The sequence below is a fragment of the Vitis riparia genome, chromosome 6, assembly GCF_004353265.1.
Source record: "Vitis riparia cultivar Riparia Gloire de Montpellier isolate 1030 chromosome 6, EGFV_Vit.rip_1.0, whole genome shotgun sequence".
In the NCBI taxonomy this organism is placed as follows: domain Eukaryota; kingdom Viridiplantae; phylum Streptophyta; class Magnoliopsida; order Vitales; family Vitaceae; genus Vitis; species Vitis riparia.
Window position 1 is genome coordinate 4,902,828 of NC_048436.1, and position 21,470 is coordinate 4,924,297.

General features: G+C 35.2%; 5 protein-coding genes and 2 non-coding genes across 8 annotated transcripts; 2 read left to right on the top strand and 5 right to left on the bottom strand.

Annotated features, from left to right (window-relative positions):
* Window positions 1-60: 60 nt before the first annotated feature.
* On the top strand, window positions 61-3,557 carry LOC117916426. Of its 2 annotated transcripts, XM_034832430.1 has the most exons (3): window positions 61-1,538; window positions 1,629-1,997; window positions 2,091-3,557. In XM_034832430.1, exons 1-3 carry the CDS (start codon window positions 587-589, stop codon window positions 3,398-3,400), a joined length of 2,631 nt encoding a protein of 876 aa, XP_034688321.1. In that variant the 5' UTR covers window positions 61-586; the 3' UTR covers window positions 3,401-3,557. The 2 variants fall into 2 exon arrangements, with proteins under 2 accessions (XP_034688321.1, XP_034688319.1); XM_034832428.1 differs by having other exon boundaries at window positions 1,629-3,557.
* Window positions 3,558-5,109: 1,552 nt separating this feature from the next.
* LOC117916428 (reactive oxygen species modulator 1) lies at window positions 5,110-7,875 on the bottom strand. Its single transcript, XM_034832435.1, has 3 exons — window positions 7,718-7,875; window positions 6,654-6,691; window positions 5,110-5,458 (listed from the first exon to the last, which is right to left on the bottom strand). The coding sequence occupies exons 1-3, from the start codon at window positions 7,788-7,790 to the stop codon at window positions 5,345-5,347; spliced, it is 225 nt and encodes a 74-aa protein (XP_034688326.1). The 5' UTR covers window positions 7,791-7,875; the 3' UTR covers window positions 5,110-5,344.
* Window positions 7,876-11,284: 3,409 nt separating this feature from the next.
* Window positions 11,285-11,357, top strand: TRNAF-GAA. Its single transcript has one exon. It is a non-coding gene; the product is annotated as a tRNA-Phe (tRNA).
* A 229-nt stretch (window positions 11,358-11,586) lies between these two features.
* Window positions 11,587-12,555, bottom strand: LOC117916325 (F-box protein At3g07870-like). The gene has a single exon (XM_034832279.1). It carries the CDS (start codon window positions 12,553-12,555, stop codon window positions 11,587-11,589), a length of 969 nt encoding a protein of 322 aa, XP_034688170.1.
* A 2,877-nt stretch (window positions 12,556-15,432) lies between these two features.
* On the bottom strand, window positions 15,433-19,767 carry LOC117915889 (pentatricopeptide repeat-containing protein At5g27110). Its single transcript, XM_034831630.1, has 2 exons — window positions 19,672-19,767; window positions 15,433-18,918 (listed from the first exon to the last, which is right to left on the bottom strand). Exon 2 carries the CDS (start codon window positions 18,877-18,879, stop codon window positions 16,795-16,797), a length of 2,085 nt encoding a protein of 694 aa, XP_034687521.1. The 5' UTR covers window positions 18,880-18,918; window positions 19,672-19,767; the 3' UTR covers window positions 15,433-16,794.
* Window positions 19,768-20,312: 545 nt separating this feature from the next.
* LOC117915767 lies at window positions 20,313-20,907 on the bottom strand. Its single transcript, XM_034831445.1, has 2 exons — window positions 20,821-20,907; window positions 20,313-20,727 (listed from the first exon to the last, which is right to left on the bottom strand). The coding sequence occupies exons 1-2, from the start codon at window positions 20,891-20,893 to the stop codon at window positions 20,345-20,347; spliced, it is 456 nt and encodes a 151-aa protein (XP_034687336.1). The 5' UTR covers window positions 20,894-20,907; the 3' UTR covers window positions 20,313-20,344.
* A 282-nt stretch (window positions 20,908-21,189) lies between these two features.
* On the bottom strand, window positions 21,190-21,261 carry TRNAE-UUC. The gene has a single exon. It is a non-coding gene; the product is annotated as a tRNA-Glu (tRNA).
* Window positions 21,262-21,470: the final 209 nt, after the last annotated feature.

Genomic DNA, 21,470 nt, shown 5'->3' on the forward strand with positions numbered 1-21,470 from the left:
ATCTCTAATTTCTGCAGGTCTCGAGTTTAAGCCGCTGCCACTATACCCGGATGCTTTCTGGGTCCTTGCTATATTTAAGAGAGATTTTATTAATCTTCCTAGAAGCTAGTATTTAGCCAACCAATTCTCTACACATCTCGCTTCCCTCTCATGAAACAATTTATAAGGATTAGGACTAATCACTGACTTAATCAAACAAAAATCTCTTTTGAGGTTTAATTGCACTATTTTGAATAATGGGAGTGTCTTGGGGCTTCTTCGCCACCAACTTTAGCCGAGTAAACTTGTCTTGAAGTGCTCCATGTCTCTACTTTTTGTCAACTTCTATTTACTCAGTCACCACCTCTTGTAGTTTATTACATTTTCTATACCTGTTTCTTTCAGAAGCAATAAACTTTTCTTAGGCCGGTCATTGGGTTGCTCTCATTCTTCTTGTATCTGTACCATTGCTCTTGTTTTACTCTGTACCCCTGGACGGCCACTGCTATTTTCTTCGCCCACCTGAGTAAACCCACTTCAGATTCGATCAGATGATCTTCTTTAACTCCGTTAGCATTTACTGTACTCTCTGGAATATTATTACAACATGGTGGGTCTCCTTCTAACTGCTCTTTTACTGCACTTTCTTCCTCAATTTTCTTGTCTATCTCCTGATGAAGCCTCCTTCAGTCTCTCCTACAATGGAGGGAGGGTAATGACTGAACCAGTGGCTGTCTCTCTTCTATGGTTCGGTACTGGATGGCAAGAGTCTGGTAGAGAAGCTATTCGAAATGCCATAGCTTCTGTAACTGCCTCTGGATACCCAAATGAAGATTCTGAGGTACCCACATTAGGAAACTGGTGGGAGATCATTAGACAGTATAAAGACGGTTCGGGTACTCCTGCAACAGGCAGAGTAGATGTTGGTGCAGAATGCTTCTACACCGGCCCCCAGCTCAACATGACTCAAGACCAGGTACTTGGTATCGGAAGGGCTGTTTTTAATGAGACTGCAGTCAATGGATTTGGTGGGAACCTGAACTGTACTCGGGTTTTTGAAGTGAGCGATAAGAGTATTTATCACATCGTGTTTTCCCACACTGTCATGTTCTTGGATAGAAGGGAGCAGAGGGAACTAATGGATAGGTGCAGTGGGGAGTTGCAGGTAGAGGTGTCTGCAAGCAACATGGTGAAAATGGTATGGGCGAGAGCCCCTCAAAACATCATTGATCAGTGCTCAATGTTTTTCCATGGCAAGTCTTATTTGGGTCCCCCAAATGGGGATGAAAAGATAGATAGCTTGGTAGGACATATGCTGGCCAACATCGCTAAGGAGGTTACCAATGGGGATGGAAAAGGATGGTTCAGTAACGATGGAAGTGGAATGACAGTCAGTACCGCTTGTGCTTTCATGTTCAAACGAGAGGAAGAGGGTCCTCCTCTATTCATGAATGAAGAGAAGACCCTAACTTTTAATGCAGTTGGAGTCAATGGTTATAGATATATGGTGCCATACATTTGGGACCAGAAAATCAGAAACTGTGCCTTGAAACCCTCGGGTATTCAACCTGATTTTCTTGCTATTTCTTCCTTATTTTCCTTCTGTTTTCATGTCATATGTTTCTGATCCTAGAAAGCTTCATTTGCAGAGGTGTGTGGAAGTGATGGTCTGATGTTCAGAAAGCCAAAAGGGCATTTGAATGCAGGAGTGGTGGTAAATCACACAAATGGTTTGCAGCCTTACGCCCCAAATCAGAAGTGTCAATGGAAAATCGAGTTTTCATCTGCAAAGTTCATCAGTTTCACCTTCAACTACCTCCTGGTTGCAGCAGGTAGTGATGATCATATCATGATCTGCCCCTCGGATTCAAAACCCACAAGGTGCACTGTGTTTCAAACAGATGATGAACAGTCACTCACAGACTTCAGGATCGTTGGTTCAAAAGCTTATATCGAGTTTGTGAGTGGCGAACATGTATCGTCAGAGTCGAGAGGATGGGAGCTCAGATATTCTGCAGGTATGCTAAACCCACAGATCCTATACCAAATTTGTGATTCTTATTTTCTTTGTTTTAGGCAAAAAACTGAAAATACACCCAAAAAATTTCTAGGTCTCTGCGATGGAAAGGAAGATGTTTATGATCATAAAGGTGTAATCGGCTACACTTCATCTACTGGCTTTTCCTACGTAGAAGGACTTCGTTGCCAATGGGTTCTTCATGGAAAACCAGGGACTCTTGTATCATTGAACTTTACCCGTATCAACATCTCAAAAGATTTGGATTTCCTTGCTATACGTGATGGCCTGACGCAGCAGATTGCTAACTTCTCTGGGTTTTACTCAGGTTCTAGTCTCCCTCTAATGAACTTGATGGGTGAGATTATGGTTGCATTTTCCATCCAGACAGATGCAGGAGCAGGTTGGTCAGCTGATTTTTACATAGCTTCACCTGCTGATCGGAACAAAAGACCCTTGCTTGTCATTGTTGCTGTTGTCCTGGTGGTTGTTGGAATCGGCTTCTTGCTTGCTTTGGTAGGATTATGGTTACTTAGGAAAAGAAAGCATACAAACAGGGCCGACTCAAATGAGAACCTTATAGTGATAAGAGTAGCGGTTAATGGGCATCAGAATCAAATTGGGGAAGGGCCCTCTGCAACCGTTTACAGAGCAGATTTAGCAGATGGGAGTTCAGTAGCAGTCAAATCTCTAAGAGAGGTGACTTCTCAAACAAAACTAGAAGAGGAGGTTTTGCTCAAATCCTCTTGTCACCCCAACATTATTTCCCTAATTGGGTATGCTGAGGATGGAGTTCAGAGACGATATTTGGTGTTTGAGTTCATGGGGAGGGGAAGTTTGAACTGGAACTTAAGGGAAAGAGGAGAAACACTGCAGTGGGAGAAGAGGCTAACAATAGCCTTACAAATCTCCTCAGCAATCCAAATGCTGCACATATACTTGCAGCCACCTGTATACCATGGAAATATAAAATCTGAAAACATTCTTCTTGACGAGTTCTACAATGCAAAATTAGGAGGGTTCGGCACTGCAAACTATTGCAAAAACGATGGGATAAATCCGGAAAAACCATCAGAAATGGCAGAAGATATTTCGAGTTTCGGACTCATGTTAGCTGAGCTGCTAAGAGGGGAGCCTCTGTTGAATAGACATGCTTCGGAATTTTTCAGGAGTCTCAAAGAATTTAATGAGCTAGATGGGGGCGGCCAAGAGTGCCTTGATCCAAAGTTGGATATTCCCAAGGAAGAATGCAAGATAATGAGTTTGGCCAAGTTGGGTGAAATTGCAAAATGGTGCATTGGTGGAAGCCAGGAAGTTGGAGGAGATCAAGCTACTCCCACTATAGGTGATGTTGTGTTGGGTTTGAAGCAGGTAAAGCAATTGTTTTTCTCAGTCCCAAGCTAAGTAGGGAGAGAAGGAAAACTGGCGCAAAGCAGTGCCTCAATAGATCATAAATATTAAGAGCCTTACGTTTATGTAATATTTACTGTTCTAAGGCGCTTTCTTCTCATATACCTGTATATTTTCTAGTACAGTACCTCTTTTTTTCTTTCCTTTTCAAGTTTTAGACTTCCATTTCGCATCATATTTTGTATCTGGCTAGCCTCTGTTCAGAAGTTGAAACACTCCTACTTGACATCACAACATATATGCATTTCACGGAACCAAATAATCTTTAAGTAAATCTTCTGAGTTTCTGGTCATAAACCATACTACAATACCCTCCTATACTTCATTCATCTTCTGTAGTAGTTGCAGTCCTGCACTATCAAAATACTCCTGTTAATATGAGTAGTTTCATTGACACTTTCCGTTTAGCTTCTTGCAATCCTAGACAAGGTTCAAACTCTCATTTCTACTGACTGATTTCTTAGGCAGTCAATTACATGCTGACTTCTGGACTTCTACGATACCACATTCTTAGGAATTTGATACACGACTTATTATTACTACTATTACTTTTGTTGTAATTATGCCACCAGACAGAATCCTCAAACATCATTCTCGATGTTCTTAATAAAATAACCTGAAGGAGGCAGAAACAATCAGCCTCCTGGAGACCCTTCCAAAGACATTCTCTCAATGCGCTGTCCCAATGTCAATTCTCAGTAAAGCAATCAGCTACCAAGAGATTCCAAAGAGCATGCTTAAATAACTTGAGAAAAAGGCTTGTTCTACCAATCCACAGCATCTCTCAATCTATCAATGAAGTCCAAGAAAGCCAAATACCTGTTTCCAACGCCACTAACAGAAGGAACAAAGGATAAGGTCCTAACTTTCTACTTCCACAACAGAAACCATAATATAAGCATATCCTACACCAACTTGACTCAAAATTAAAGGATTCTCCACCTGCTACACAGATTATACTAATATTCAAGGTTTTGGATAATGGATATACAATCTGCCTTTACTTTTGGAAGCCCAAGCCTTATTCCTGACAATTAGAGCATATCTTTGAACTCAAATTCCAGAAGAAGGTAGCAGCTCATTATGTTGAGCCATGTCCCAAGGACAACCTTAATCGAAATTTTCTCAAAACTGAGCAGATCTAGAAAACACTAATCAATTTTCAGTCTTGCAAATTAGCTTTTACTTGTAAAGACTAGCAATAAGACTAGTTTTTCCTTTTCCTACAACAATGTGAGTACCCAAACATTTGTGCCTGAATAGTCTTTTGTTAATCCAATCTCATCCTTGAATAAATTAAGATGTTAAATTGGTAAAGTTCACCAGTGCTCCTGATGCTTCGGTACAGTTTGAAACTAAATCTAATTTTTCTAAGCATTTTATAAAGGCATTCAGGTAAGATTAGACAAGCATTGTGAAAGCCAATTTACAAGTAGGTCCCCTACCAAAATTGTAAGCTGCCATAAGCAAAGAAAATTTTTGAGTAACCACATATCAACATTTCATGTATTTCAACCAATCCTTTGTTGCAGAGTGAAGAATCAGGACATCATAGCCATTTAAAACATGGGCATATGACAATTAGTGTCTGTTTGATAATGATTCTAAGAAACGCTTTTAGTCTTTTTAAAACTTGAAATTTGTTGTCATTCAAGTGATGGAAAGGTTAAAAACATTTTCTACAATCAATACCAAATGCACTCTTATGCAACTGAGCTCTTCATACATAAGTTGTGAGCTTAGATATCATGTTTCAAATCCTCCATGCTACAACTCACTGGCTGTAAGGAAATACCTTGTACCAACTCACAAGATAGAAGATCTTTGATAGACTAATGGGGAGATAATTTCATTCAGAGTCTAAAAACATGTATTTCTTTAACTAATTGGTTCTTGTAAGGAAAACAAAATTTATTTATTTGGTCAACTGAATAAAGCTTAATAAGACTTCCCACAGTGTATCAGGCTCCCAGCACCCAGGAATAGACCAAAAACAGCAGCACTCCCCAGAGTAGTTTGTCCAATGTACCTGATCTTCAGAAGTCCAGGTACCTGCATTACTCAAAAAGGGAGATGCAAATAAGAAATATAAACAGAAATGAAAACAAGTAAGATTGTGTTAAAGAGGGCAGTTCAAATCAACTCAACTCAACCAGTTCAATTATATCCAGTACTCTGCTACTTCTTCTCCATCACCTTCTTATGCTCATTTCCTATTGGTATTTTCTTAAATAACAATATGAAATTTAAACATACACAAGAATTCCCTATCACATACAAGTTTGGCATGAATTCATAAATGGGAAACCAACCTCCAAACGACAAGGCTGCCAGTAATGTGTACCCCAAAGAGAAATGTACGTTAATCTTTGTAAAAATTTGACAATTTTCCAACAACATTTGCTTTAATCATAGATAAATTATGCTTTATTTTCTTTATCTACTCCAACTGATACATTACACTTAAGCTGACTCATATACAAATTGACACATATCTTATGACCTCATTTTACATTTTTTATTTTCTTTGGGGTGGGAGGGGTGCTTCATAATTCAGGAGCTATTTGCCATTGTGAATGATTCAAAAACCACAAGATAGTTGAAAAAATGACACAAATAATTCTTCAAGATTTTTATTTGTTTTTTTATCTTGCCTTCAGGTTATGGAGCCCGAAGCTGGGAGACTTTGGCCCAAACTGAACAACCCACAAAGAAAGACCCAATCAAACATGGGACCACAAGAATTATAATGAATGTGAGACACAAGTGAGCCGATTAACAGCAGTAATTAACCCAAGTTGAGGTAAATCGCATCTAAATATGCATCAACCAAGGTAATGCTTTTTTTCTTCTTTTTTTTTTTTTTTTTTCTGATAGGTATCAACCAAGGTAATGCTGCATAAAGCTCATGTCATTGTTCTTTCTATAGTCTAAAAGGAGAAGGCTCGCCAGGAGGCAAGAAGCAGCTAAAAAAAAATGAAACAACTCTGGCATTTTAGCTTCAAACTTAAGAAGCTATCCTTTAAAAGATTCCACTTAGTCATACCAAGGAGAAAAAAAAAAGTTCACTCAATGGTTTCATGTCATAGTTTCTTATTTTCTGTCACACATCATTTGATGTCGATGTTGTCATGCCTACTGACAAAGACCTTATGAAAATCATAATGATCATGAAAAGGATTAAGTAAAAACTTTTTAGATCAAAAGTTCATCTGTCTTGAAATTCAAGAAGAGGTTGAGACTGTACCTTATACCTAATAGCCTCATAAGTCCCATATACAGCACCTGGATACAAAAATGTTAAATCAGAAATTGAGTCAAGTAAGAAACATAAACTTCAAATAATACAGTGTTCACTTACACTAAGCTGCCTACAAAGACAGATGATATAAGACCATACAATTTTACCAATTCCAGTAATGCACAGCTACTTTTGTAAGCACTACCACTTAGAGCAGGCAGTATAACTTGTATATGTACCATAAGTCAACCCAAAATTCATAAGGACCCACATGAAAGAACAATAGAGCAAGAGTCAAGACCCCACAACCCAAGCCAAATTTGCTATGTTAACTGCACCAATCCAAAATGCAGCCTAATTAACACCTTAACTGGCACAAACTCCTCGATGAGGATGCAATGCCCAGGCTTAAAACCACACAAACTGCACCAATCGATAATCTCATAGTGGACACAACATGAATCATTCCAGATCCCAGGATTTCAGCATCAGTTAGCAGTTTTTCTTCATTAAAGCTCAGATGTCATAGATTAGTGGAAAAATGATCCATATTACATCTTGAGAGGAGAAAAGCAATAGCATTCCATAGAAAATCCAAAATCCAATTCCAAACCCAGACAGGCTTGGCAATCACTATATATTCCCCCCTTCCAAATAATTCAGAGGCACAAAAAGGACATCCCCCAAATAAATAAATAAAAATACACAATCAAATAACAGAGAATATAAACCAAATTAGCATTCAAAACTAGTTTCATTGCTTTTGCAGACAATATTTTGTACAGATTATAATCTCTCAAAACCCATTGCCTCCAAATTACAAACCGAACGATCATCTACGTTTAAGATTCAGTTCACATATACACATTCAAACCTAACAGTTCATTTGGTGGCGGAAAATTGGAAGAAGTAAGAATAACATTTTTTCCCCCATTCCTAGGGTTTCCCGGAGACCAAACACAGCATTAAAAACTAAAGGAAAAAAATAAAGAGAGACAAAAAAAAAAGTAAGAAAACCCTAGGTAATGGAAAATGGAGATTGGGAAAGGTTTGAAAGAAGATGAAATTACCAACAGCCCCTCCAACGGCGCCGCCAACAGCAACACCGGCGGTGACGCGAGCCAGACAACTGTCCCTCGCCATTACTCTATATCCTGGCAGTCTGTATTGCGAGGGTTTGTATGTGAGTCTGTGACGTGGTTTTTGTTATATAGACTTTCTGCTCATCCTAATTCTTCCATCTTCACCTGAACTCTAATAACACTGCTTTATACTTGTATTTAGTGGTAAATTGGTAATTAACTATTTGTAAAATCAAAAAAGGAAAAAGTAAAAAAAAAATCCTACGTAGCATTTAAAAAAAAAAAAAAACAAATAATTTTGATTTTAGTCCTTAGAGTTTTGCAACAATATTTCACTCTAGGTTTTAACTCCCGAAGTCATCTAAATTCTAATAGATGTTGAATCATATAATGTTTGATTATCAATTTTGTATTTCTACTTTGATAGTTTTTTACAAGGATGTATTTCAAATTTGGTATCTAGAATTTGTTTTTTTCAATCAACTTGGATTGAAATGAAACAAAAATAAAAATTTATTATGATAATTAATTTATTTTTAATTATTTTATTATTTAGTAGATATTATCCGCTCTAAACTCAAAGAAGTACTTACAGCTTTCAATAGTATAAATATTGTTCACTTTAAATACAAAGAAGTCCTCACGACTCCCACTCATGTAAATATTATTCGCTCTAAATACAGAGAAGTCCTTATAGTTTTAAAATACATCTATAAGATTAAGAGAAGTTCATACTTATATAGCGTTAGAAACGTATCAGGAACTTTATCCTTTATTCGATTTAATAGCATTAGGAACTTATCAGGAACTTCTCATTTATCCAAAGAAGTCCTCAAGACTCTCAATCATGTAAATATTATTCGCTCTAAACATAAAGAGGTCCTTACGTTAAAATACATGTATAGGGTTAAGAGAAATTCATACTTATATAGCGTTGGGAACATATTAGAAACTTTATCCTTTATTCGATTTAATGTGAGACATCACAAACACCTCCATGTAAACATAATGAGAGTGAAACAAACAAATACCCCTTGTATATAACCCTTATAAATATCACAAGAGTTCAAAGATGACCTTCATCCTATTTAATTTTTTTAGTTTTTTTTTTAATTTTAATTATTTTAAAATATAAATATAATCTATAAATAAATATTATAAATTTCACAATTGATATGAAATATTTATTTATTTTACAAGTTAAAAAGGGAAGGGAAAAATTAAAATATATATATATATATATATATATATATATATATATATATATATATATATTTGATTATTCTTAACTCGTTTATTAGAGTTGAGTTAAGTAATTAAAATATGCATGACATTAACATCCCTAAGCAAACTATATAATAATGATAATAATAATAATAATAATAGAAATTGAGGGATGGTCAAATGCTACCATTACAATTCGGTTGTTTACGGATTTTTGATAAGAGTACGGACGTAATTTTTGCTAAATAGGAAATAAAAAAATGAAAATCGTTATTTTCTTTTAAAATTATTTATTCAAAAGACAATTTATTTCATTTAAAAAAAAATTATAACAAAACAAATTATCTTTTCAAAGAACAGTTTCTAAAATTTCTTTTTTTAAAAAATTATAAGTTAAAATCATCTCTTGAAGAGACATTTTTTGAAAATAATAATAATAATAAGGGAAAAATCGTCTCTTCAAAAGACGAATTTCTGAAAATAATAATAATAATAATAATAATAATTAGGGAAGAAATCGTTTCTTGTGATGATTTCTCCATTGAAAAAAAAATAGTTAATCATTTCTATTTAAGTGTACTAAATTATTTTTTAAAAAATATTTTATTATTTTTTCAAATTACTTTAGTTCTTTATTATTTATAATTACCAAATAACATATTTTAATATACAAATGATTAGTATTCAATAACATTTTTAATTTCAAACCTTATCTAATAAAATTAATTTAAAAATTAAAACAAAAAAAATTATTTCTTTTGTAAATAATTATCTAATAAGATTAAAAAATACATTAATAATATATAATTTTTTTTATAAACTCAATTTTTACATAATATTGATAATAGTTTTTTTTTTTTAATTTGAAAGTAAAAGAAACAAAAATTAATAGATAAATATTATTTATATTATAAATAAAAAAATATAAAACTAAATTAGTTTTATTAGTTATAATTAATTCAATTAATTTACATATAAAATTAAAGATAAAGAACAAAATATTTTTTAAATCAATATATAATTTAATATAAAATAATATTTTAAAACATAGGATGTTAAACATAATTTATATTTTATAAATATTATTTGTGGATAAATATCTCAATAATTATAATAATTTTTATATATTAAATTTAGTAAATAAAATTAATTAATTTTATAATATATATTTATAATAATTATATTATTGTATAAATATATTATTAGTTCAATTTTTTTTTTAAAAAAAGAGAAAATGGAAAAATGAATTTTTGAAAATCATCTCCTAAAGACTATTTTTCTTTTATTTAATTTTTTTTTTTAAAAAAAAAGCCTTCTTGAAGAGAGACCATTTTCTTCATAAGTTTTTTTTTTTTTTCAATGGAGAAATCGTATCCTCAAGAGACGATTTCTCCCTTTTTCCCTTTTTTTTTTTTTTTTTATAAGAATTCGTCACTTTAAAAATTTATCCCCTGATATTTTTTTCGGTTGTCTACACCCATGGATGCTCAAGGGATACCACAAGTGTATACTTAGACAGGGAGTCTAATTTCATTCTCTAATATTTTAAGGGTTTGATGGTAAAAATCTGAACTATTTTGTACAACATACACAAAGTTTTGGACACATTGGCATGATGATTGGATTATTGTTTCAAAATTAGTTCCACATATTGTTTTATTTATTTTTTATTTTTGTAAATTATATAATTTTCATTCAATTACTTGGTAATTTTTTCCTAGAGTACAAAAAAATGTATTTATTATTTTTAGTCCAATTTAATGACCAAATAAACTATACATGGTCAAAACTTTGTAAAGGTTATAGAGAAAAATAATACTAGGGTGAACAAGTAATCATATTTTAGTCCCATAAATTTAGTTTGTTTTCAAGATATAAATATTTTCTGATCGATGTGAGATAGAATATTCATATCAATAAAAACTTAACACCAAATAAAATTTTATATATCTTATTTTTAAAAAACAGTTTCTATTGGGCCCTTCTTTTGTGTGACCTCTTGGGGTAGTTGCTCCAACTTATCCTCCTTGAATACTCTACAAAAGAGTGTTCGGGCAGACTTCTTCGACAATTAAGTTAATTGAAGCCTTTTCATCTTAGGAAGAAAGAAATGCTAAAAGGCCACTTACTTCCATTCTCATCTTTGATGGATTTAACATTTTAAATCCTATCCCACCATCTAATCTGATCAACCAAACTTAGCCTAAGAATATGAGTCTTAAAAAAAAAAAACAATAATGAATAATTAAAAATAATATATATATATATATATAAACCCAATTTATTTAGATATTAAAATTTGAAAAAAAAATTATACATCTAAACCCATTCGCGGGGATAGCTCAGTTGGGAGAGCGTCAGACTGAAGATCTGAAGGTCGCGTGTTCGATCCACGCTCACCGCATTCATACAATTTCATGTTTTTGGGTCAAACATTATCCCAATTTATGATTTTTAACACACCTACATAACACTATATTCCATGAGTGACAGTCCCTTTTGGAGGCTCCATGAAGTGAAGAAACTACTGAATTGATGTAGGACTGAAGGAGGATGTTTGGTTATGGAAAACTTTAAAAGAAAATGTTAAGGGAAAAAACAAAGAAAGACAGGATGACGAATACCCTAACTCCTTATGACTTAATAGCACCAGATATTGAAACTAGACTCCCTGTATAAACATAAACTTGTGGTGTATCCATATCAGGATCATTGTTGAGAGTCTGTATGCATCTCAGACCATTGGTCTTTGGATTGTAAGCCACCAACTTCTTATAGCGTTCCAGCAATATTTCACCATCTTCCATTAGACCTACCACTTCAATGTATTCATTGATAGGCACTCCATGTGGTGGTTTTATGTCTATTCTATATTCTCTCACCCACTCTTTCTTCTCATAATCTTTCAACTTCCATATCTCAATGTGTGTGCCCAATGAAAAATCAACCATACCCAGATAGCCTCTCAGATCAACCAACTCAAACCACTTGGAAACTTTTGAGGGGAATTCTTGATGAGGGATTGAGTTAAATTCCTCTTCTTTGATGTTAAAAGAAATCACCATGCTCTTCAAATTATCAGGATTGAATTCACAGTTAACCAGCCAATGCAATGCACCACTTGCATATACAGCCCTTTTATAAAGAGGGTAACAAGGAATTTGGCTAATCTCTCTCCATGAGCTTGTGGCTCCCACAGTGTAAACCTCAGCACCCAACCGATATCCTCGCTTGGCCCAATCAAAATCCCGAAAAAATACGTGAACGATCTTATACTTCTTAATCGAAGAATCAAACCCCAATCCATACCTGTCCAAGTGTGGCCAACGGGACATGACTGTGGACTCTGGCAGCATCAGAAGCTCTCCTCTAAGAGGATTAGATACAAGGGCTTCCTCCTCTTTGCCACATTTTACAAAGCAAAGTAAACCGTGGCAGGAATTCTCCAAGTCGTACCTCCCTCTATTGGGAAACTCAACAATGGCCTTGGGAGACCTGTCGTGTTCTTTCATCAACCGCAAGCTGCTTGTTCTATGTCTGACATGAAACCAATGGGCTAGAATCAGAACTTCTTCACGAGTAGTGGCTTGAGCTAAGTGCATGTTGGAAAGACAAGGGTCGTCAATGAAGTTGCACCACTGTTTACATACACACCTTAATTGGAAAAGCCACTTTACGGGTATTCTTGAAAAGATTTCCAAGATAAGCTCTCTTGGAATTTTTTCATTCATGATTCTGACTGTAGGTTCTTCCATGTTTTGATCAGTTAAGCCTTCATATATAGAGAGAGACGTCTACTAGGATCAGGAGACATAGGATTGGATAGTTGCCTTATTTATGGAAGAGTTCTACTTGAAAACGTGTGTAGGGACTTCTATGAATTCCCATTGGACCTGCAATTTATAATGAATTAAGCCTTGATCTAAGAAATCTTAATGTAGAAAGAAAAAAATAAATTGTATCATATATCCGATAAACCATAATACGATTGGATACAAAACGTGGCAGATAAGCTCGAGTGAAAAAAAATTCTTCCTCGTGCAATAATCCACCACCTTGCGTTATATTAATCTTTTAAAACACCTCATCTTCCCATTGAAAAAAAATAAACTTTATTTTTTAATAATAAAACAAAAAGTATTAAAAATATCATTAAAAACTAAATATATCAAAATAAGATATTAATTTCTACCACAAAATATTTTTTTTTTCTTTTTTTAATTTTTTTTTATATTTAAATCTTTATAGTAAATATGAAATTATATATATATCCTTCGGGTAATTAGACAACATCCCTCTTCTAGTATTCCAATGGGAAAGTACTTCATATGATATGTTGAGTTATGAAAATTGATCAAAGTAAATAAAAACAACGAATGAATCATAGAATATAAAAATGATATTTATTTACCAAAAAAATATTTACTTTTAATATAAGTAAAAATTAAAAAATCAAACTAAACAATTTCAATACTAAATTATAAATAATATTGAAGTAAAATCTCGAATTTAATTCAACCTGTTTGATAACAGAAAATTAGAAATTACTTATAATATTACAGTTTCTTAAATTTTTTTTTCCAAATATTATATAAATAATAAAAATATCATATGATATTAATTTAAAAAAAAATAAAAACTCTTATACAAAATATACAAACTTATATTAAAAAAATAAATAAAAAATTATCTTGTATTCTTAAAAACTTTTTTCAGGATTTAAAAAATTATGAAAGAATTTCATCTTTTTAACTTTAGAAACTTAGAATACAAGTGTGGGCTAAGTAAAAAAGTAGACGATCTCGATCCTATTTGAAAATACAAGTGGACACAATCCTGATCCGATTAAAAATACCAACAAAAGTAAAGACCGGGTTATAAATAATACGGATAAAAAACATTAATAATTAGAATAAAATTAAAAGTTCTATTTATAATAATGCTGATAATTTATTCGGCATCAGGACATGCAGAATTTGGTCTCTGATGAAACTTTTTTAGTAAAGGATAGGAATGGTTCAATTATTTCATATATTTTGATATCGAACTCATAAATCTATTCACCATTGAGCTGCCTGCCCTGCTCGGAATGCAATCATTGCAGCTCTTGGGCAGAATGGAAACAAAGAAAAAAACACTTGCCCTCTGTGTTTGGATGCTCTGATCAAGGACGGAACCTGATGAGTTCGCTTATGGCAATGTTTAAAAACCTTATGTAGGTTGGCAAGCTTTGAACTATGGCATGGAGATCCACAACAAGATTATAGAATCCAGGATGGGATTGAACAGTTTTGTTGGAACTGCTCTTGTTGGTAAGCAGATTCATGCTCAAATCATCAAGAAAGAATTGCAATCAGAAGTTTATGATATATCCAGCACTCTAGTCTATTCTGCAACTGGACCCTCAAGATTCCGCTGCTTATGTTCTATCAAATATTTCTGCTAATGCTGGGATGTGAGCCAAGTTACAAAGTTGGGGAAGATGATGAGCTTTAATGGGGTAAAAAAGGAGCCCAGAGGAAGCTGGATTGAGATAAAGAGTGAAGTACATACTCTCCTTGTTGGTGATAAGGTTCACCTAAGAAGCAAAGAGACATATGAGAACCTGGATGTGTCAACCGATGAGATGAAGTGGGCTGGGTATATGCCTGATACTGATTTTTTTCTTAACAATGATGAATTGTGTTGTGCAAATGCCTGATACGAATTTTCTCTTAATGATGGGCATATAGAGTGTGGGAACTCAGTAATCATTCAGAAATTTGAGGTTCCCGAACTATTGAGGATGTGTACCTGTTCAGCAATTGGTAACAGGAGTCATGATTTGTTGTGTGGTATACAAGAAATCACTCTATATGCTTGATAAATTATTTCTGGAGAAAATCCATCAAAATTTCCAGAACACGAAGTATGAAGGAACCAAGACAATGATCCAATGGCCACAGATTGAAAATGAAGAGAGCAGCAGCAGATTAAGATCATCAAACATAAGAAACAACGAAGATTCAAATTTGCTGAAGATTCAATCCTGTGATTGTTGTCAATGAATTGAATAAACACAAGAAAACTTAATAGGTTCAACCCACAAAACACAAAATTTCTAATGCAAAAATGGATTCGTGAGACCCAAGTATGCATTAAAAGCAAGGAAACCAAGATCATGAATCTGATCATATAGAGCTGTATTGAAGAAATAACCAACTTGCAGAAAAGCATATGGATCAAACCATAAAGCCTGTCCCTGGTTGTGATAAAACTAAAGACAAGAAAATAAAATAGAACTTTTAATGTATGCTTTATGTTGATTTCTGTCCAGATGATGAAAAAATCTAAGTTATAAAACTGTAGTTCCTTTACTTTTCCTACATTTTTTTCGGCAACCAAACAAAGCAACTCAAAATGATGATAAACATGAGAGGAAAAAAACCTTGAGTCAGTCTGAAGATCAATCTTTGAGGAAGAGCTCCTAGAGACCGGTGGCATGATATGTAATTACATGTATTTATATAGAAAAAAAATTGAACTCACCAACTCGACTGTTGTCCTAAATAAGGAAGAATTCATAACAAAAACAGTTTCTATTGCTGTGAAAAAACAGAAACTGCAAAACAAACTGAATGATCCAAAAGACCAATCTTCAGCCTAGAGAAAGGACAAAATTAATGCAGGCAGTTCTCAAACTGCGAACCTTGCATTAGGTGTTTCCTTAGATTGATTTCTATGCAGTTAAACTCTCTCTCAGCAATGGTATACTTCTGCAGGAAACTCATTTTCTCAGTTGTCAAATCTTCAAGTTTGAGGTGTGAGCTATCTTCAAGGGTGAAGGGGTAGATCCACTTGTAAACCTTGATTTTCTTAAGGCTAACAACAACCCCAGATTGAGCAAACATGTTTCAGCACTGATGTGATGACTGGCAGATTTCAAGTGGCTGCTCTGAGACAAATATTAGCCAATACACGGGAAAGTTGGCTCCTGGGTTTGGAACCTGACGGGTTGCTCCGAGAAATCCTTTCTTGCCAGGGAGGAAAATAAAAGCAACTAGGACAGTACTTTATCACAGGCGGCTAATTGGCAACTTATGAAAGAGAAGCCCCATTGGGGTGAATGGGAAGGCCCTGAGGTGGAAATGATTAGTAGTCAAGATAAAGTAGCCAAACACTCAGTTAAACTGAGACGAGAGAGAGAGAAACAAGTCCCACTTCACTCTTTTTGCCAGGGATTTTAATGAACTCTTAATAAGGGCAGAGTATAAAGCTATGTTATTTAGCCTGTCATAAGATGGGGTGGTCATAGAGAATGGAGTGGCAGGAATGCTTGACTTTAAAATGTCATTATGTACGACTGAAACAGAGCTCACTGCCTTTCTTTCTTCCTCGAGGAAATTCCCCATAGCAGTGAAACCTACTAGTAGCAGCCCGGCCATGTATCAAGATGGAATTGCAGGACAAGACCAATACCAATCAACATCAACCCAACCCGGTGACTCTTCTTTCTAGTCTATCTCTTACGATGAGCTTTCGACAAAGGTGTGCTAGTGAAAGGGAGGGCTTTGAAGACTTGACAAACATTCAGGCGCAAAGGATGTATTCCCTTCAAGTCAATCATATAATTAACTCACTTCATCCAGAAAAGAAGATTTCATTTACTCAGTGTATCCAAGAGCAACAAACTCATGCTCCCGCCCGATAAAATTTTTTGAAGCTGATTCACTTGCATTCTTCCACAGGCATTCTTTAATTTGTCTATGGTGTCAATTCACAACACTTAAAGAGGAATTTTTCTTCCTCCAAGTTGAATAAAAGCAGCTTGCTGCCTCTTTATAGTGCATTCTGCCTTATTTTTAAAATGACAAGACTTGATATTTCTCCATATGACTTGCAAGAATTGACATACATTCATATATCATATCTGCTTGTGGGTGTGATTTATCTTCAACAACGAAAGGGTGGATCCTCTTTCCAACTTCAATCCAGCTACACCCAGGGTTCTTCTTCAATCCAAGCTCTTTTATCTTTAATCTTACTTTGCGTACTTCATCCCATTTCTTGACAGAAGCATACATGTTTGATAAAATTATGTAAGTTGATGCATCATTGGGATCCTTCTCAATAAGCAATTTTCCAATTTGCTCTCCCAAATCTAATTTCTTATGCAAATGGCAAGCAGAAAAAAGTGTGCTTAACAACCCAACATCTTCTCTGATGTCTGGCGTTCTTTGTAGTATTTCATAAGCTTCTCTCAATCTCCCAACACGTCCAAGCAGATCTATCAAGCATGAGTAGTGTTCAACCACAGGTTTGAAACCATATTCAGTGATCATTTGATTGAAATAATAACACCCTTCATCAACCAGTCCAGCATGGCTACATGCAGACAAAATTGCAAGGAAGGTAACTTTGTCTGGTTTTGCATCTGATTGCTGCATCTTCTCAAAAAGCTTCAAAGCTTCAAAAGCTTGGCCATGAGACCCATAGGCTGCGATCATAGAAGTCCATGAAACAAAGTCTCTCTCTGGTAATTGATTAAAAATATATAGAGCTTCATCCACTGCACCACATTTAGCATACATATCAAGTAGAGCCCCCATGACTACTTCATTGATTTCTAACTTACTTTCAATGATGAAGTTATGGATCTCCTTGCCCTTCTCTAAGACTGCCAGTTGGGAACAAGCTGGTAAAACACTAGTAAATGTAACAGCATCTGGTTTTACACCAGCCTTTCTCATGTCAGTGAAGATGACAAGAGCCTCAAGATAAGAGCCTACTTTCACATATCCAGAAATCATTACGTTCCAAGAAACCACATTTGTTTTGGGCATGTTTTGAAAGACATTTTCAGCTGACCCAATGTTGCCACATTTGAAGTATAGATCAATAAGGGAGCTGTTAACGAAGATATCAGCTTCTACTCTGTTTCTTATTATATGTCCATGGATAAATTTTCCGAGTTGCAGGTTCACTGATCTAGAACAAGCCATCAATATGCTACTTAAAGTAGTCAAAGTTGGTCTAATTCCTTCCTCATTCATCCTCCTAAAAAGCTCAATGCAGGATTTGCTGTCACCTTTCAAACTATATCCTGCAATCATGGAGTTCCAAGAAACCACATTTTTTCTTTGGATTTGCTCGAAAACCTCTTTAGCCATCTCCAAACAACCACATTTTCCATACATGTCCACAAGAGCAGAGCTAACAAAACCATCCAACGCAAACCCACTTCTCACCAACTCCATATGAATCTCCTTCCCTCTTTCCAGATCCAAAAGCCTCGCACAGGACGAGATCACAGTCGTCAGCGTCACAGAATCAGGCTTAAACCCAGAAACCTTCATTTCTTCAAACAATTCCAATGCTTTCTCAGGCTGCCCGTCCTGATAATAACAAGAAATCACATTGTTCCAGGAAGCCACATCTCTTTCAGGCATTTCATCAAACAACTTAATGGCATCCTCAAACACATTGCACTTTGCATACATCCCCACCGCAGAACTCATAACAACAACATCCATCGCAAACCCACTTTTGATCACATGGGTATGCACCATTTTACCATACCCAACTCTCCCTAACCCGCTACAAGCTTTTAGAACACTTGGGTAGGTGAAAGCATCCGGTTTGAGATACGGGAAATGCAGCAACCTATGAAAGAGCTCAAGACCTTCAATGAAGATGAAATTCTTGGTGCAAGCAGCCATGAGGCCATTCCACAATGTAATGTCTAATGGGTTCTCAATAGTTTGGAAAACAAGCTTTGCAGATTGAAATAAATGGCAAGAGAAGTAGAGGTTGATGAGGCTCTTGCACAAGGTAATGTTGTTTTGTAAGCCTAGAGAGACTATTTTCTGGTGAATGAGTTTGCCCTGCTTCAAATATTTGGAATCAATGCATGTTTTCAAGAGAGATAGCAGCTTTGTGGTGTCCATCCAAACTTCCAAACACAGTGTTCACTCACACCAAGTTCCCTACAAAAACAGATGATATAAGAACATATAATTTTACCAATTCCAGTTTTGCACAACTACTTTTGTAAGCACCACCAATTAGAAGAGGCGGTATAACTTGTATAAGTACCACAAATCAACACAATGTTCTTAAGAAGACAGACATCAAAGCAAGACCCCACAACCAAAATGTCAGCTCATCAACACCTTAACTAGCATAAACTCCTGGATGAGGCAATACCTGGACTTAAGACCTCACAAACTACACCAATCGATAATCTCACAGAGGACACAGCAGGATTTCATCATCACTTAGCAATATTTCTTCATTTATTAAAGCTCAGATGTCATATTTTACTGAAAAATGCTCCACATTACATCTTGTCAGTGACTTTAAGAGGAGAAAACTAGCAGCATTCCTTGGAAAGTCCAAATTAGCCTCCAAAACTAGTTTCATTGCTTTTGAAGACAATTTTGCATAGATTTTAATCTCTCAAAACCCATAAAAAAAGGTTGAAAAAATAAAAAAAGGCTCCCCATGACCAACCGAACGATCATCTACGTTTTCGTTCAGTTCACATATACATATTTAAACCTAACCGTTTGTTTGGTTGCTGACAACGGTTGAGGAAAAGAAACGAAAACTTGGAAGAGGAAAAAATAACACTTTTTCCCCATTCCTAAGATTTCCCGGAGACCAAACACAGCATTAAAAAAAATTACAATAGAGAAAACAGTGGAGATTATGAAAGGTTTGAAAGAAGTTGAAATTACCAACAGTTCCTCCAACGCGCTGCCGGCCGTCACACGAGCCAGACAACGGTTCCTCGCCAATACTCTATACCAGTAGACCTTCTCCCCTCTGTATCCAATTTGAATTTGAATTTGAATTTGGGATAACAGATTAAAAGGGACAAAACTCAGAATTGCAAAAGTAACATTTCACTTTTAATATCCTAAAAAATGTTCCATTCCGGACAAAAATACCCCTGCAATTCTCCCAAATTTTTACTGATTTTCCCTAAATATTTTATTTTGTAATGCTCATTTTATTAGGGAAATAATTTTGAAGACTTACACCTTACAGGTTTACCAGTCGCACACAGGTTTACTATTTTATTTTCTTTGGTTATTCTGATTTTTCTCTGCATTTCTTCAAATTTTCAACGTAGATTCTCTTCAAATTTCTTCAACAAAGTACTTAAAGTCGAGATTGTTTTTCAGAATTGTTAAAAATGAACGTTTTTAACAATTTTAACCTATTTTACTTTTTAAATCAATATGTTAGTTTGCTAAAAAACAATATTATTAAGATTTCTTAAAAACAAAAATCAAATTTAAATGATTTATAAGAAATATATTAGTTGAAATTAAACGTCTATAAATATTTTTGTTTTGTTAATTTATAAGAAATATAAACCTGAAGTTCATTGATGGGTATTTTTATTCAACCAAGAAAATCACAGAGGAAGAGACAGTGGTTGAGTTCATTGTCGATGAACTCAAGTTCATTGATGATAGAATGCAAATCCAGTTTGAGGAGGGACATCTCGGTGATAATGGCGTCCAGTTCTTCAAGTTTGGATCTCATGATGCCGCCATCACCCTCAAGGGCCTCAATCATGGCTTCTACACGAACCAGCATGACGTTGAGTCGAGTGGTGATCCTGCTTAGCAGTTTGTCCACCTTCTTTTTCATTGCCTTCACTTGGGCTTTCACGTCGTCAGAAGTTATGGTGGCAGCCGGCTGAGATGTTGACGAGGCTGAAGGAGAAGTGGGTGGCAGAAGTGGAGGCGGCAGCCTGGCTGACGGAGAAAGCGGAGCTGGTACTGGTGGAAAAGAAAAGGCAGGATCAATTAATATTGAGCTATGAATGCTTATATTGTAGTAGTAGGGAGAGAAAGGAGAGTATAGGATAGTACCGAGAGCTTCTCCATGAGCGGTGGTGGCAGCAACGGCGGAGGTTAGAGGAGGGGAAGAGCTTTTCAAGGCCATGAGTCATGAGTATGTTCCGGCCGGCCCTTGAGCTACTCAGGCCTCATAGTATATATATAGACACATTATTAATTAATCACCAAAGCTTTCTTCATCTTCAGACCCTGTCCTTTCAAGTCCCCCATGCTCAATTCCTTTTCCTTTTTGGGGAAGTGGAGTAATCAGTCTTGAAAATGAAAGGTAACTGATTTTTATTGCTGCTCTTGAGCACCCCCTTTTTGGTTTTTTCACAGAAGCTAAAACTTAGAAGAAACTTTTGTGGTGGAAAAATGGCCAGAGAAAAAAAGGAAAAAGATTTCCGTTGCCGGGAATCGAACCCGGGTCTCCTGGGTGAAAGCCAGATATCCTAACCGCTGGACGACAACGGATTGATGTTTGTTGTAGCACACAAAATTACTTATATATAATAAAAAGGTTCTTAGTATGAAAATAATTTTTTTTTTTTTTTTTTTAATTTTCTTGCTTTTTGTTATCCATTTTAAAATTTGAATAAGTTTATATTTGGTTTACTGTATTGAGCGTCCAACTGAATATATGCTACAAGCCTTGAGAATCCTGGTGCAAGCAGACCCTGGCC

Excerpts from the sequence above, each read along its gene's own strand:
- LOC117916428 (XM_034832435.1), bottom strand. The coding sequence starts at position 7,790 with ATGGCGAGGGACAGTTGTCTGGCTCGCGTCACCGCCGGTGTTGCTGTT. Across the intron at positions 6,692-7,717 it reads CGCCGTTGGAGGGGCTGTTG|GTGCTGTATATGGGACTTAT; the intron begins GTAATTTCATCT and ends TTTTGTATCCAG. Across the intron at positions 5,459-6,653 it reads ATGAGGCTATTAGGTATAAG|GTACCTGGACTTCTGAAGAT; the intron begins GTACAGTCTCAA and ends TGAGTAATGCAG.
- LOC117916426 (XM_034832428.1), top strand. The coding sequence starts at position 587 with ATGGTGGGTCTCCTTCTAACTGCTCTTTTACTGCACTTTCTTCCTCAA. Across the intron at positions 1,539-1,628 it reads CTGTGCCTTGAAACCCTCGG|AGGTGTGTGGAAGTGATGGT; the intron begins GTATTCAACCTG and ends CTTCATTTGCAG.
- LOC117916325 (XM_034832279.1), bottom strand. The coding sequence starts at position 12,555 with ATGCACTTAGCTCAAGCCACTACTCGTGAAGAAGTTCTGATTCTAGCC.
- LOC117915767 (XM_034831445.1), bottom strand. The coding sequence starts at position 20,893 with ATGGCCTTGAAAAGCTCTTCCCCTCCTCTAACCTCCGCCGTTGCTGCC. Across the intron at positions 20,728-20,820 it reads CGCTCATGGAGAAGCTCTCG|TACCAGCTCCGCTTTCTCCG; the intron begins GTACTATCCTAT and ends CTTTTCCACCAG.
- LOC117915889 (XM_034831630.1), bottom strand. The coding sequence starts at position 18,879 with ATGGACACCACAAAGCTGCTATCTCTCTTGAAAACATGCATTGATTCC.